Below are 15979 nucleotides of genomic sequence, written 5' to 3' on the forward strand. Positions count from 1 at the left end.
TACTACTGATGTCAGGCTTACTGGCCTGTAATTACTTGTAATTTTTAAACAAAGGAACAACTTTGGCCATTCTCCAGTCCTCTGGAACCTCGCCTGAGGCCAAAGAGGATGAAAAGGTATCTGTTAAGACCCCAGCTATTTCCTCACTTGCCTCCCACAGTATCCTGGGATAGGTCCTGTCTGGCTCTGGAGACTTCTCTACCTTAAATGTATTTCAAGACACCCAACATGTTCTCCTTCATTATGTTGACCTGCCCGAGAATATTCTCACACCTTTCCCTAACCTCAACATCCCCTCTCTTTGGTGAATACCAATGTAAAGTACTCATTAAGAATCTCACCTACCTCCCCTGGCTCACACATAACCTCCCTCGTTTATCTTGAATGGGTCTACTGATTTCCTAGCTACCATCTTGCTGCTAATATATGTATTGGGATTCTCCTTAACCCTGTGTTTCATACCTCCTTTTAACCCTGATTCCCCGTTTGAGCTCCTTTCAATTTCTCTATATTCTTCAAGGACTTTGTTTGAAGTTGCCTATGCCATAGTTAGGCTCTTTTTTATAGTCTAAGCTGATAATTTCCCCTGTAATCAAAGGTTCCCAAATCCTGCCATTCTTGTCCTTCATTTTCACAGGAACATTCCTATCCTGCACTGTAATCAACTGGTCCCTAAAAGGCTCCACATTTCAGAGATAGATGTATTCTCAAACAGCCCCTCCCAATCCACATGCTCCAGTTCTTGCCTAATTTGGTTACAGTTGGCCTTCCGCCAATTTAACACCTTCATCCAAGGTCCAATCTTGTCCTTATTCATAAGTATCCGCAAACATATGGAATTACAGTCACTATTCCCAAATTATTTCCCCACAGCAACTTTGACCACTTGGCCAGGTTCATTTTCTAATACCAGTTCCAGTATGGCCCTCTCCCTCATTTGACTATCCACATGCCGTTTCAAAAACCCCTCTTGGACATAGCTAACAAATTGCTCTTCATCCAAACCACTGGCACTAGTGAGTTATGCAGGATAGTGGAACAGCAGTGACCGAGTGATCAGTTGAAGATATTATGAGCAATTGCACTGTGCGCCAATAACAAATTGTGATGCAACACAATTATGTGTTCACAGCGTTTGTGTTGATAGCACTGAATAACTTCCATCTTTGTTTACATAACAGTAATTAATTGTGCGAAACATTTGGAGACCTGCTGAAAATGTTACCTCCACAAATGCAAACATTACTTTTGTGATTTTCATTGGCATAGCTTTGTATTTACTGGATGTCAGATACTAATATATATCCTGCATCTTTTCACAGTTATTATTAGAGCTGAGAATAAGGAAGGCAAGAAGTAAATGGTTAAAGTAGGTTGCTCCATGGCTCATGAAAAGGGGCCTGATGTATCTTGACAATGGAGAATAAGGCCCAGTCAGACTTGTCATGATCAAGGCTGAATTGATGGTGATTGACTATGCTACTGAGAGTCAGATTTGCTCCTTGCAATTTGTAGTGATTGGAATTAGGTGGACCTTGTTGACTGCAAGATTTTTCATCGGGATTGTTAACCTGAGCCAGTCAGGAAAACCTGGGCTAACCAAATTCCCCTCTTCACGGTAATGTTCAGGTTCAGGTGTCCCTGGAGATGGAGCATGCAGTGTCTACCAATACTCTAGGTTTCTTTACGCAAAAGTGGACACCAGGGGTAATGGAGTGCTTTATTTCCCCACCCCCACCTAATTCTACTTTACTGGTGGTGAAATATTAATATAGTTACTTTCACTTGGTGGTTTTTCACTGTATTTTGCACCTAAACACACACACAAACATGGGTGCTGAGGAATATGAGCACTACTGTTGTATGACAGTAGTGTGGGAGGAATGGAGAAAGCAAAAGAAAAAAAAATCCCCAAGAGATGAGAATCTCAAGGAAAAAAGAAATAGCTAGGAGCTCAGAATCTACTCTGTTGAGGACTGACTCCAAGCTAGCTGGCCACAGCCAGTGTACTGGGCACTGGTAAATAAAGGGTGACTTGTTGATGGGACTCTGCCTCTGCAGTTATATCAGTGGTGACGGGAGAAAACAGGATGCTTCTAACTATCATCTTGGAGTTGAAGTAAGCATTTCTGGCATCATGCCTCTATTTGGGAAGCTTGACTAATTTGGCCCTGCTGTTGAAGATTGGACCCGGTATGTCTAAACAAATGCAATATTTCTTCCAAGCAAATTCTGGGGAGAGAAGGAGAGAAGGTGAAATGGCAACTGGAATGCCACTACCAGTCACATGCCTCCTCTAAGCAAGAGGGACAATTTAAATCAGGGAATGAGGTTTGATGCTAGAATCATGGAATGGCCTGGTGTGGGAACAAGGCAAGGTTGATGCGGGGCCAGATCCAGTGACTTACAAAGTTTGGGTGGGTAGTACTGTCTAGAACAAACATGTGGATCACCTGAAAGCCATTACCTTGCAAATGGGCAGGAGCAAAACATACCTGGCCCCTCAGAACAGCTCGAATGTCTGGCAGAAACCGCAGGTGTTCCACTTGCGTCTAGTGTTGAGGAAGCCTCAGAGTTCGAAATGGATGCAGCTTCGATACCATTGCTGCCGGAAGAAGAGGATGAGATTGTTCCGAGATGTTCCAGATGTGAGAGATGAGCCACGGTCAGGTACACACCTTCTGTGTTAGAGTCCGATTCGGAGGAACTGGACCCGGGGGAAAGCATGGTAGGAGAAATACCAGTGAAAGACCAGGCCTATGTACCTGGTCTAGGGGGCAGAGAGATGTAACGATTGGAAATAGGTGGGACCTCATTAACTATGAGTTTCTTGATTGGCCCAGGTTAACCACCCCAGTCAGGAAAGCCTGTGCTGACGAGTATTACCAGAAGATTAGAATCTCTCCGATTGAGAATTGATTCCGAGCTGGCTGACTACAACCAGTTCCTGGACCCTCGTAAATAAAAGGTGATTAGATGATGGGACACTGGCCTCTCCAGTGATTTCAGGCTTGGAATGAAAATAGAGGTTGGAACAGAGGAAATTATGGCAGACTCAACATTTTTGTTGAGAATAAGTGCATTAAGGGTGGCTAAGATATACTGAGCAATGAGGGACTATCATGATGAACCAATTACTCAGCAGTTAGGAACTTGCAAAGGCAAATGTAAAGGCCTTGGAGGAAAATTTTAACCTGATAGATTTTAAAAGAAATTGTCTGAATACAGAAAAAAAACGGGAAAAATAGTATAATGTGCATTATATTCAAGGAAGTACATCATATATTTATATCAAAACCAAGGTTGAAATATTGTGATGACCAAAGTACAATTATCTTTCTCTTGAACCCAATTCACCACAGATTATACTCAGCCATAACGCTGTTCACTGCCATGTGAAGTTTGCTGGTATAATATGAATATTACAACAACGCTATTGAGTTTATTATCTCAACTGTCTGTACAACATGATGTAGATTTGGATTGTGATTTGTTTGGGGAAGTATTATCATTGAAGTTTCATCAATGAGATGACATCTTGAGGAATATTGATTGGGCTTTATCTTGAATTTTGAATTGCTAAGGAGTTGATACTTATGCTGAGTTGACATGAAAGTGGTGTTGAATGGAAGAGCAGTCTTGAGGGACCACATGGCCTACTTCTCCTGTATTTTATGTTCTTACGGTGGATTCTTAAAACAGTGAATCAAAAACATAGTAGCACTGAGTAAAGCTTCCTAAACACAAAGCTACTTTTTAAATGTCTATAGAGAGTAATTGAGTGATAGTTATATATTTTCTTGTTCTTTTTAATGTTTGTTTCCTTTATACATTTTCTGTTTTGTACAACATCATTTGCAGGGTGCATCCTTGCTTAGTCTTTGTACTTGAATTATTCTGTTACTAACAAAATGACAGTGAATGACTTGAAAATTGATACTTGCGTTCCATTTAAGCTAACTAAATGAGTTACATTAATTAATCATGTTATGTGCTTCAAGCAATACAAGAAGATTGCATTTTATTGGAGATATGTCAGATGCTAGTATTTTTGGTGAATACGCCATGATGTGTTTTTGATGTAGAATATATACTTGGCAGTTCTCAGTCACAGGAATAATTAATAATGTCAGAGTTAGGGATCCTCTTGGAAGGAGCGATCACAATATGGTTGAATTTAGAATACAGATGGATCATGTGAAAATAACATCCAATACTAAGGTCTTACGCTTAATACAAAGGAGACTACAATAGGATGAGGGAGTTGTTGGCTAAAGTAGGGTGGAAGCAAAGACTTTATGATGGGACAGTTAATGAGCAGTGAAGGACTTTCAAAGCAATTTTTCAAAGTGCTCGGCAAAAGTATATACGAGTGAAAAGGAAGGACTGTAGGAAAAGAGGTAATCTGCCATGAGTGTCTAAGAAAACAAGGGAGGCTATCAAATTGAAAGAGAAGGCATACCAAGTGGTCAAGATCAGCAAGAAGCTAGAAGATTGGGAAAGCTTTAAAGGTCAACAGAAAGCCAGAAAAAGAGCTATAAAGAAAAGATTGAATTATAAAAATAAACTAGATCAGAATATAAAGGCAGATAACAGAAGTTTCTATAAATATATAAAACAAAAAAGAGTGGCTAAAGTAGCCATAGGTCCTTCAGAGGATGAGAATGGGGATTTAGTCATTGGATCTGAGGAAATGGCTGAAGCATTGAACAAGGATTTTGTGTCAGTCTTCACAATGGAAGACATGAATAACATGCCAGAAACTGACAAAGAGACAAAGGTAGGTGAGGACCTGGGAACAGTCATTATCATGGAAGAGATAGTGTTGGGCAAGCTAATGGAGCGAAAGTTAACCAAGTCTCCTGGTCCTGATGGAATGCATCCCAAGGGCACTAAAAGACATAGGGGGAGAAAAAGCAAGTGCGTTTGTGATAATTTTCCAAAATTCTTTGGGTTGGTGATGTCATTTCGTGTGGTGATGTAATTTCCTGTTCTTTTTCTCAGGGGGTGGTAGATGGTGTCTAACTCGATATGTTTGTTGATAGAGTTCCAGTTCGAATCCAAAGAAACCCAAACATGTAAATAGAAAGCAGGAATTGTCAGCAATGCTTCACCCGTGGACCCACTGAAGATGTTACCTAGTAGGGTGACGAAACGTCTGGAAATGAACCTTCCAGCTCAGCAAGCAAATCTATATCCATTTATTAATTCTATTGTTCTAAGTTTTTTGAAGATAAGCTAAAATTAAAACTTGGAATATAGAGGAAAATATTTCTGCTGTACTGAATTACTTCTGCAGCATAACCTTACCAAAATGTCTCCAGTGTATGGACATTGTACTTTCAATAGCAAAGGTTTGATATACAAATGGCATTTCTTACAAGTCAAAATGGTGATGATTTGAGGCACACTGTGATTTCTGACAGAAGACCATGGTGTGAATTGTTAAACTTGAATTCCGTAAAAGTACTTACTGGGATTGTTCATTTTGTAGGAAAATTTGGGAGCATTTCATCTTCGTTTGTCACAAAAATGGAAGCCTCCATGGAGCCACCTTACATGATATCAAGACACAGCTTGACAACTTGGAACTCAGCAGAGGATGTGTGCTCAACCCCCTGGCTCCTGAATTCATCCCTCGAACCATTCCAAATTTTACAGCTTTTTCTGGCAGACTCCATGCATCACCAGCAAAGACTTGTTCTCAGGTAAAACCTATTCTCATATGTGCATTTTGCTGCAGTAGCAGAGATGAATAAACCAATGTTGACAATATGCATTTACCAATAAACAGAGTAGCTGTTGTGTCCACTAGTTTTCGTAATTTATAAAATTGATTTGGATATGAATTTAAGAGGTATTCGCAGATGACACCAAAATTGGTGGTGTCGTAGACAGTGAAGAAGGTTGTCTCAGAGCACAATGGGAACTAGATCAGATGGGCTGAGGCATGGCAGATGGAGTTTAATTTTAATAAATATGAGGTGTTGCATTTTGGTAAGGCAATTCAGGGCAGGACTTACACAGTTAATGGTAGGGCCCTAGGGTGTGTTGCCATACAAAGAGACCTAAGGGTGTGTGTGCATAGTTCCTTAAAAGTGGAGTCGCAGGTAGACAGGGTGGTGAAGAAAGTGTTTGACACGCTTACCTTCATTTGTCAGTGCACTGAGCATAGGAGTTAGGATGTTATGTTGCACCTGTACAGGACACTGGTGAGGCCACTTTTGGAATACTGCATTCAATTCTGGTCTCCCTGCTACAGGAAATACGTTGTTAAATTTGAGAGGGTTTAGAAATGATTTACAAGGATATTGCCAGGATTGGAGGGTTTGAGCTTCAGAGGAGAGGCTGAATAGGCTGGGACTTTTTCCCTTGGAGTGTTGGAGACTGAGGGGTGATCTTGTAGAGTTTTATAAAATCATGAGGGGCATGGATAGGGTTAATAATCAAGGTCTTTTACCCAGGTTAGGGGAGTCCAAAACTAGAGGGCATGTGCTTATGGTGGGGGGTGGGGGAAGGTGGGGGGGAGGGAGCTAGATATAAAAAAGCACCTGAGGGGCAATTTTTTCACACAGATGGTGCTGTATGTATGGAGCGAGCTGCCAGAGCAGGTGGTGGAGGTAAACACAATTATGTCATTTAAAAAGGCACCTGGAAGGGTACATGTATAGGGAGATTTAGAGGGATATGGCCCAAATGCTGAAAAATGGGACTGGATCAGATTGGGATATCAGGTCAGTGCAGATGATGAGTTGGACATCTCATTCCATGCTGTATGACTCTATTCAGGGTTCATGCTGTGCAGTGCATTATGCAATGACAAAAGAGTGGTTCTTCTGCTGTGCTGTAAGATGTATGTTCAGAAATAGAGATGGATTGCAAACCCATTGAAATGTATTAGACCTGTGCTTAATCTAACTGAATGAGGCTGCAAAGAAAGATACATGAATGACAGCTTGATCAAACAATATGTTCTCAGACAAAATGATTGTGCCTACAGATCCCAGAAGGACAGCTGATCAGATAAGTTTTTTTTGTTAAAGGCATGATTTTGTTGGCCTTCTGAAACACATTTGAAGTCTGAAGCTGCCAATTTTCATGTTAACAACACCTTTGGGTCAAGGAATGCATTAATACACTTTCTCTTGTGTTGTATTTATCTCAGACTCCTCCCTCTCCTTCCTAGACCTCTCCATTTCTATCTCGGGCGACCGACTCAACACAGACATTTACTACAAACCGACCGACTCCCACAGCTACCTAGATTACACCTCCTCCCACCCTGCCCCCTGTAAAAACGCCATCCCATTTTCCCAATTCCTTCGCCTCCGCCACATCTGCTCCCAGGAGGACCAATTCCACTACCGAACATCCCAAATGGGCTCCTTCTTCAATGACCACAATTTCCCCTCCGACGTGGTCGATGATGCTCTCCACTGCATCTCCTCCACTTTCCGAACCTCTGCCCTTGAACCCCGCCCCTCCAGTCGCCACCAGGACAGAACCCCACTGGTCCTCACCTTCCACCCCACCAACCTCCGGATACATCGTATCATCCTCTGTCATTTCCGCCACCTCCAAATAGACCCCATCACCAGGGATATATTTCCGTCTCCACCCCTATCAGCATTCCGAAGAGACCACTCCCTCCGTGACTCCCTCGTCAGGTCCACACCCCCCACCAACCCAGCCTCCACTCCCGGCACCTTGCCCTGCAACTGCAAGAAGTGCAAAACTTGCGCCCACACCTCCTCCCTCACCTCCCTCCAAGGCCCCAATGGATCCTTCCATATCTGTCGCAAATTCACCTGCACCTCCACACACATTATTTACTGTATCCGTTGCACCCGAAGTGGTCTCCTCTACATTGGGGAGACCGGTCGCCTACTTGCAGAATGTTTCAGGGAACACCTCTGGGACACCTGCATCAACCAACCCAACCGCCCAGTGGCTGAACACTTTAACTCCCCCTCCCATTCCGCCAAGGACGTGCAGGTCCTTGGCCTCCTCCATCGCCAGACCCTGACCATACGATGCCTGGAGGAAGAGCGCCTCATCTTCCGCCTAGGAACCCTCCAACCACATGGGATGAATGTAGATTTCTCCAGCTTCCTCATTTCCCCTCCGCCCACCTTATCTTAGTCCCAATCCTGGATTCAGCACCGCCCTCTTGACCTGCAATCTTCTTCCCGACCGCTCCACCCCCACCCCCTCTCCGGCCTATCACCCTCACCCTCACCTCCTTCCATCTATCGTATTCCCAGCGCCCCTCCCCCAAATTCCCTCCCCCCAATTCCCTTCCCCCTACCTTTTATCTCAGCCCGCTTGGCACACCTTCCTCACTCCTGAAGAAGGGCTTATGCCCGAAATGTTGATTCTCCTGCTCCTCGGATGCTGCCTGGCCTGCTGTGTTTTTCCAGCACCACATTTTTCAACTCTGGTCTCCAGCATCTGCAGTCCTCACTTTCTCCTGTTGTATTTATACGTTTGGTTTAATCCCATGACTACAATCTGTGTGTGCACTACGTAATAGCAGTAGTGAGCTGAAAATGTGTTGCTGGAAAAGCGCAGCAGGTCAGGCAGCATCCAAGGAGCAGGAGAATCGACGTTTCGTCGGGCATTAGCCCTTCTTCAGGAAGGGCCTCTGAACTCCAGCATCTGCAGTCCTCACTTTCTCCTAGAAGGTAATAGCAGTAGTACAAACATTAAACTGTATGTCAGATAAAGATAGCAGAATTGGTGACTGTAATGATTTAAACATAGAAACAGGGAAGATAGGAGCAAGAATAAGCCATTTAACCCCTTGACCTTGATTTGCTATTCAATATCATCATGGATGATCATCGAGCTCAATACCCTGATCTTGCCCTCCTCCAATATCTCTTGATCTCTTCACCCACAAGAGCTATATTTACCTCCTTCTTGAAAACACAATATTTTGGCCACAACCAATCCTCATCTCAGTCCTAAAAGATTTATCCTTTTCCTTAAACTATAACGCCTAGTTCTAGACTCACGTACCATCATCCTGCATCGAATCTGTCTAGTGTTGGTGATTGTTGCTATTGTGCACCTCTCTGATTTCTCACATTTAATCCTCAATTATGAATAGGATTTTTTAAATGGGGCCACAGAGAGACCAATCTGGGGCAAGTTTCTCTGTTAGATATGAAACTAATCAACTAGATAATTTGTTTGCATTGCATACAGTGTGAGGAAACATAGAGAATGGGCAAAAAAAAATCATGTTGACTCATCCCATCAACTACCTGGACTGTGTTAAAATATAATTTTAATTTTGCTTAGGATGGAAAGGGTAAATTTTAAAAAATCATTTTTGCTCTATGCACATTCATAGGTTCCAAGCTAGTTGTAGAGATCACAATTAAGAGACATTTCGTTTGTGGAGGGAGTTTATTAACTTCCCTTTCATCCACAGTGTTGTAAATGTCCTCTATTTCTATAACCACAATCATTTTTTTTCTCAGCCTTGTATAAAGACTTAACCAGATATTAACAGTTTCCTCTTCTTTAAATAAATGTGCATCCAGTCCACCACCGTACCATTGCATATATCTATGACTAGAACATTTATTACTGGACTAAAGTATGATTCCTTCTGCCTAATAAGTATTCCCCTCTTCTCACTTCTTGAACTTTGTGTCATGTATCATTTTAAAATGTGTTATGCCCTTTAGGATAACTCATTGTATAATGATATTTAGGGTTAGATATAAAAAGCTGTTGACCATTCTCCATGCATACCTGGAGATAATTTTTATAGTTTCTCAGTTCCTGTCATAACTGAAAAAGGTGATATTACCCTCTTTTATGATCCTTTCTTCATATGGCCTGAAAAGCTGCTATCATTGAATCCTATTGTATTTTTGATGCTGCCATTTGTGTATTGCAAACGGTTGTAAAAGGTATTACCAGTTAACACTCCAGTTAATAGCCAATCCATGTTTGACACTTTGGCACAATCCAGCAATTTAAAGGCAAGCACTGAATTAGGAGTCTTCAAGTATAAAATTTTTACAATCTTGCAAAAGGTCTGCTAAATTCCATTATATATTCTATAGATTATTCATCAGCTTTTGAAATTTATTAGTCTGACCATTATTTATATACATTTGATAGGATATCTTTCTTTTATGAAGTGTTGTTCATAAATTCATAAATATGCATCAGTGTCCAATTCTTGAGTCTCTACCTCCTGAGAATCCTTTTTATCTGATCTTGCTTCTAGTAAGAGGCAACAAAATGGCCAAACCTTACTTTCTTCTTGGTAAAGACAGAACCCATCTCCACAAATCCACTTCTTGTAAGGTTCTGTTTCACAAATCTTTAGTCTGAATCCACATTATAAACTTGATTGAAATGATTCTTCTCCAAAATAACTCCAATTACAAGCTTCTGTCTGAAAGAAATCTTTGTTTCCAACTTACAACTTTAGGCACCATCCTTTGCTTCCACTAGAAGTAGATTCATAGCAAGATGTAGAGGTCAAGATCAAGATGGATGTGCCTTTTTATATCGAGCATATTGACTTCATTAATCTTCCCCTCTCATTTCCTATCCAGTGTTACAGATACTCCATTTCTAAAGTCTTTTTAAAAATCATTATGCTCATACATGTTATGGCACAACTCCATGGCAACTGGGATTTAAACCCAGAGCTCTATTTCAGAGATAGCGATACTATCGCTGAGCCACAGGGTCCTTAGCTTCCTGATTGAATGGATATCTTTAATCATCCTGTTCAGAGAAATTGTAATACACTTCTGGAGCAGATGGGACTTGAACCTGAGTTGTCTGGCTCAGAGGTAGGGCCACGACCATTGCCCCACATGAATTCCCTGATTATGTGTGTTCAGATAACAATAGCTCACATCTGTTTCTTAAATTAAATTTTGACATTAATAAAGTTTCATGATGTGTTGCTTTATATCTAAACTATTCAAAATCTTCAAATAGATTTCATTCAGTAGTTCACACCATATATTGTCAATCCTGTGTATAAAACACTATTCTGTTCATAAGTTGGTATGCACCTGTGTCTTTGTGCATGCCTCAGCATCATGACACTGGATTTTTAATTTGATCATCACAATGTTTGTTAGATTGAAAAGCTTTCAAACCAAATGTGTGCTAGCATGATGCCTTAAGCACTGTCATCTTAAATTATTCTTGAGATTTAAAAAGAAAACATTCAAGAAAGGCTGTTGCCTCAAATCTTTTAAGAAAACTAATATTGCTTCTGGTTTAAGAGATGCATGTGAAATATAGTGGAGACTCAAAATAGAACAAGAAGGTTTTTTAATATAATGGTTTAGTCACTGGTTCTTTGAAATATTAATAGCACAGACTATGATTCAAAACATTTCCCACCTGTCTCTCCAAACTTTGGCCTGCAAAGCTTTCAAATGCTTTATTTGACTGTCAGTCACATTTCTTCTCTCTGTACTTGTATCAAAGAGCCACAGATGGCAAGTGTATAGATGACCTTGGGCAGTGTAGGCCTGTTGCAATTCTCTGCCTCTGTTGATGGCTCTCTAAGCTTATATTGAGCTCTAATTAAGAGTGTATATTGATCTCCAGAATGAAAAAGTGGTAATTGATGGCAACTCATTAATCTGTCTGTGGAATTAAAATGTGCAAATAAAAAAACAGGCTGCATAGACAGTTTTCAGCTGTTTGTTGACTCTGTGAGGAAGTATACTTAATGTCTATCGTTTGCTTAGTGTTTTGGGTGTGTGTCTAATCCAGAGTACACAATTTTAAACCTGGTCATTTCAAATATTTTATAACAAGAATGATTGACATTGACTTAGCACACAGCACAGGCTGCACAGGTGTATTCAATGTGCTGCCTCCAATATGGATTCAAAGTTTTTGGGGGTTCCCTTCTACCAATAAATAATCAACAATCTATCCTCAGTTAAACTAAATTCAATATACTAGTCATTACGCATAAACTTATCTAAATACAACAATTCATGGAGGTGAAGCAGCTACAATATACCAAAAGAGAGAATTGTTTCATTTTATTTTGAACCTGGTTTATGGTTGGATCTGATGATGCAATTTGGAGTTTGAATTCCAGATAGGGGAAGGGAATGGCATATATTTTCACATGTGGAAGTAAACCTGCTTGAGATTTCAGCTTTCTGTAAAAGAGAAACCAATCATCTCAAACCTTTGCACAATTTCCAACCTATTGTTTCTCCACCTCATCCCACAGACAGTAAGAGAGAGACAGACATGGTTAGCTCCTGGCTGTCAGCCAGATTTCATTGACCAAAAGAGGATGGGGACCTGTGTACCTGTGGGTAATGTTCTTTGTGGTGGTATGGAGTTGGAATAGAAATGATGCCCTCAAAAAGACTATCCACAAACAATTCATTAACTAATCTGTAAATATTAAGCATTTGACTTAAGTAAAGCATCCAAGTCGAAAGAGTGTTTTTGGAAATTGTACACAGAAGAAAGGTTGTAGTGCCTGATGAGGAAATCTAATTTATTAAATTAATTCTTGATGCACTGTCACTAGGAAGTAAAATTGACAAAAATTAATTGAATTGTTACTGAGCAATGTGAAGGTAGATTATTATGAAATGATTGGCACAAGTCCAGCTCAATGGATTACTGTTTTGAAAGGCTATTTACTTGGGACTTTGGAAGTCAGGATATTGGGTATAGTGAGGGAAGAGGTGCTGTTTGATTCTCCTAATTAGCAAGGAATAGTCCGAGAGAGGGAGTGGGAGGCGTGAGCAGAAGCCCAGAGACATTAATTGGGTTAGCAGGTATGTAATTGTTAACTAATTAGTTAATCCATGCTATGGCAAAATAGATTGTATATTTGGACAGGGGACATGATAATTTATAGAAAATGAGCTTCCCAAGCAAATAAATCTCCAGGAGATGTCTCCAACTTTCATCTCTTTGACTCAGTTTTTCCAACTTGCTCAAGACTCTAACACATAAAGGAGGGGAGAAATTTCTGGACTATTTTATCCAGAATACAATCATGCCCTCGAGGAAAGCACAAGTTCAGGAAAAGAAAGGAGTGACTAATGGAAGCCCTGGGGAGAATTAGAGCAAATTAAGAAAGAAACCCTGCAGTCTCAGACCTTTTTGAACAGTTTCTGACATACTTATTGCCTGTGAGGACTGGAGGAAAACCCACAGGGAGGACAGCTTTCAGATCACTATGACTCACATAGTTGTCTTTTGCTGTAAGGGTGGGGACCATGGAACAGCAGAATAGAAAATGGGATAGCATTAGGTCCTCTGATTAGAGGGGAGGTAGTGGCTTCTCCAAACAAAAATGAGTATTCCCAAGTTTGTGTTGCATACCCATTGCCTGCATAAGGGATATCTCAGTGACTGGAAAGAAACTTAGAAAGAGAAAGGGTAAATTCAGTTATCATGGTCCACATTGGAATAAGCATTGGATGTAACAAAAAGGAGAAGGTCCTGCTCTAAAATAAAAAGCAGGACCTTGCAAGTAATAGTCTAAGCATTGTTCTCTGAACCACATGCAAATTAGGCATAGGAGCAAGAAATAGAATTAATACCTGGCAATAGAGTCATAGAGATGTACAGCACGGAAACAGACCCTTCAGTCCAACTCGTCCAAGCCGACCAGATATTCCAATCCAATCTAGTCTCACCTGCCAGCACCTGGCCCATATCCCTCCAAACCCTTCCTATTCATATACCCATTCAGATGCCTTTATTAAATGTTGCAATTGTACTAGCCTCCACCACTTCCTCTGGCAGTTCATTCCATACACATACCACCCTCTGCATGAAAAGTTGCCCCTTAGGTCTCTTTTATATCTTTTCCCCTCTCACTCTAAACCTGTGCCCTCTAGTTCTGGACTCCTCCAGGGAAAAGATTTTGTCTATTTATCCTATCTATGCCCCTCATGATTTTATAAACCTCTATAAGGTCACCCCTCAGCCTCAGTCCAGGGAAAACAGCCCTAGCCTATTCAACCTCTCTCTATAGCTCAACTCCTCCAACCCTGGCAACATCCTTGTAAATCTTTTCTGAACCCCTTCAAGTTTCACAACATCTTTCCGCAATATTCCAACAGTGGCCTGACCAATGTCCTATACAGCCGCAACATGACCTCCCAACTCCTGTACTCAGTACTCTGACCAATAAAGGAAAGTATACCAAATGCCTTCTTCACTATCCTATCTACCTGTGACTCCACTTTCAAGGAGCTATGAACTTGCACTCCAAGGTCTCTTGTTCAGCAACACTCCCTAGGACCTTACAATTAAGTTCTAGATTAGTGGTGCTGGAAGAGCACAGCAGTTCAGGAGCAGTAAAATCAACGTTTCAGGCAAAAGCCCTTCATCAGGAATAAAGGCAGAGAACCTGAAGGGTGAAGAGATAAGCTAGAGGAGGGTGGAGGTGGGGAGAAAGTAGCATAGAGTACAATAGGTGAGTGGGAAAGGGGATGAAAGTGATAGGTCAGGAAGGAGGATGGAGTGGATAGGTGGAAAAGAAGATAGGCAGGTAGGACAAGTCATGGGGACATTGCTGAGCTGGAAGTTTGGAACTAGGGTGAGGTGGGGGAAGGGGAAATGAGGAAACTGTTGAAGTCCACATTGATGCCCTGGGGTTGAAGTGTTCCGAGGCGGAAGATGAGGCGTTCTTCCTCCAGGCGTCTGGTGGTGAGGGAGCGGTGGTGAAGGAGGCACAGGACCTCCACATCCTCGGCAGAGTGGGAGGGGGAGTTGAAATGCTGGGCCACAGGGTGGTGTGGTTGATTGGTGCGGGTGTCCCGGAGATGTTCCCTTCAGCGCTCTGCCAGGAGCTGTCCAGTCTCCCCAATGTATAGGAGACCGCATCGGGAGCAACGGATACAATAAATGATATTGGTGGATGTGCAGGTAAAACTTTGATGGATGTGGAAGGCTTCTTTAGGGCCTTGGATGGACGTGAGGGAGGAGGTGTGGGCGCGGGTTTTGCAATTCCTGCGGTGGCAGGGGAAGGTGCCAGGATGGGAGGGTGGGTTGTAGGGGGGCGTGGACCTGACCAGGTAGTCACGGAGGGAATGGTCTTTGCGGAAGGTGGAAAGGGATGGGGAAGGAAATATATCCTGGTGGTGAGGTCTTTTTGGAGGTGATGGAAATGTCAGCAGATGATTTGGTTTATGTGAAGGTTGGTAGGGTGGAAGGTGAGCACCATGGGCGTTCTGTCCTTGTTACGGTTGGAGGGGTGGGGTCTGAGGGGGGGAGGTGCGGGATGTGGACGAGATGCGTTGGAGGGCATCTTTAACCATGTGGGAAGGGAAATTACGGTCTCTAAAGGAGGAGGCCATCTGGTGTGTTCTATGGTGGAACTGGTCCTCCTGGGAGCAGATATGGCGGAGGCGGAGGAATTGGGAATACGGGATGGCATTTTTGCAAGAGGTAGGGTGGGAAGAGGTGTAAATCAGGTAGCTGTGGGAGTCGGTGGGTTTGTAAAAAATGTCAGTGTCAAGTCGGTCGTCATTAATGGAGATGGAGAGATCCAGGAAGGGGAGGGAGGTGTCAGAGATGGTCCAGGTAAATTTAAGGCCAGGGTGGAATGTGTTGGTGAAGTTGATGTATTGCTCAACCCTCTCGTGGGAGCACCAAGTGGCGCCAATGCAGTCATCAATGTAGTGGAGGAAGAGGTGGGGAGTGGTGCCGGTGTAATTACAGAAGATCAACTGTTCTACGTAGCCAACAACGGTTACCCCTTTGGTCTGGAGGAAGTGGGAGGATTTTTATCTTACCATTAAGTGTATAAGTCCTGCTAAGATTTGTTTTCCCAAAATGCAGCACATCGCATTTATCTAAATTAAACTCCATCTGCCATTTCTCAGTCCATTGGCCCATTTGATCAAGATCTTGTTGTAATCTGAGGTAACCTTCTTTTGGTGTCATCAGATTAAATGTCAGAACGTCAATACCAGTTCTGGAACAGGAAGGA

At 42.1% G+C, this 15979-nt stretch overlaps 1 protein-coding gene across 3 annotated transcripts in view; it reads left to right on the plus strand.

The window, feature by feature from the left end:
* The window catches only part of LOC140464275 (probable helicase with zinc finger domain), a 444481-nt gene that overhangs the window by 288436 nt on the left and 140066 nt on the right, over positions 1 to 15979 (plus strand). For all 3 annotated transcript variants that reach the window (XM_072559139.1, XM_072559141.1, XM_072559140.1), the window contains one exon: positions 5495 to 5708. In XM_072559139.1, coding sequence (XP_072415240.1) covers positions 5495 to 5708 — 214 coding nt within the window. The remainder of the gene's footprint in view (positions 1 to 5494; positions 5709 to 15979) is intronic.

This window comes from Chiloscyllium punctatum, chromosome 40 (genome assembly GCF_047496795.1).
Source record: "Chiloscyllium punctatum isolate Juve2018m chromosome 40, sChiPun1.3, whole genome shotgun sequence".
In the NCBI taxonomy this organism is placed as follows: Eukaryota; Metazoa; Chordata; class Chondrichthyes; order Orectolobiformes; family Hemiscylliidae; genus Chiloscyllium; species Chiloscyllium punctatum.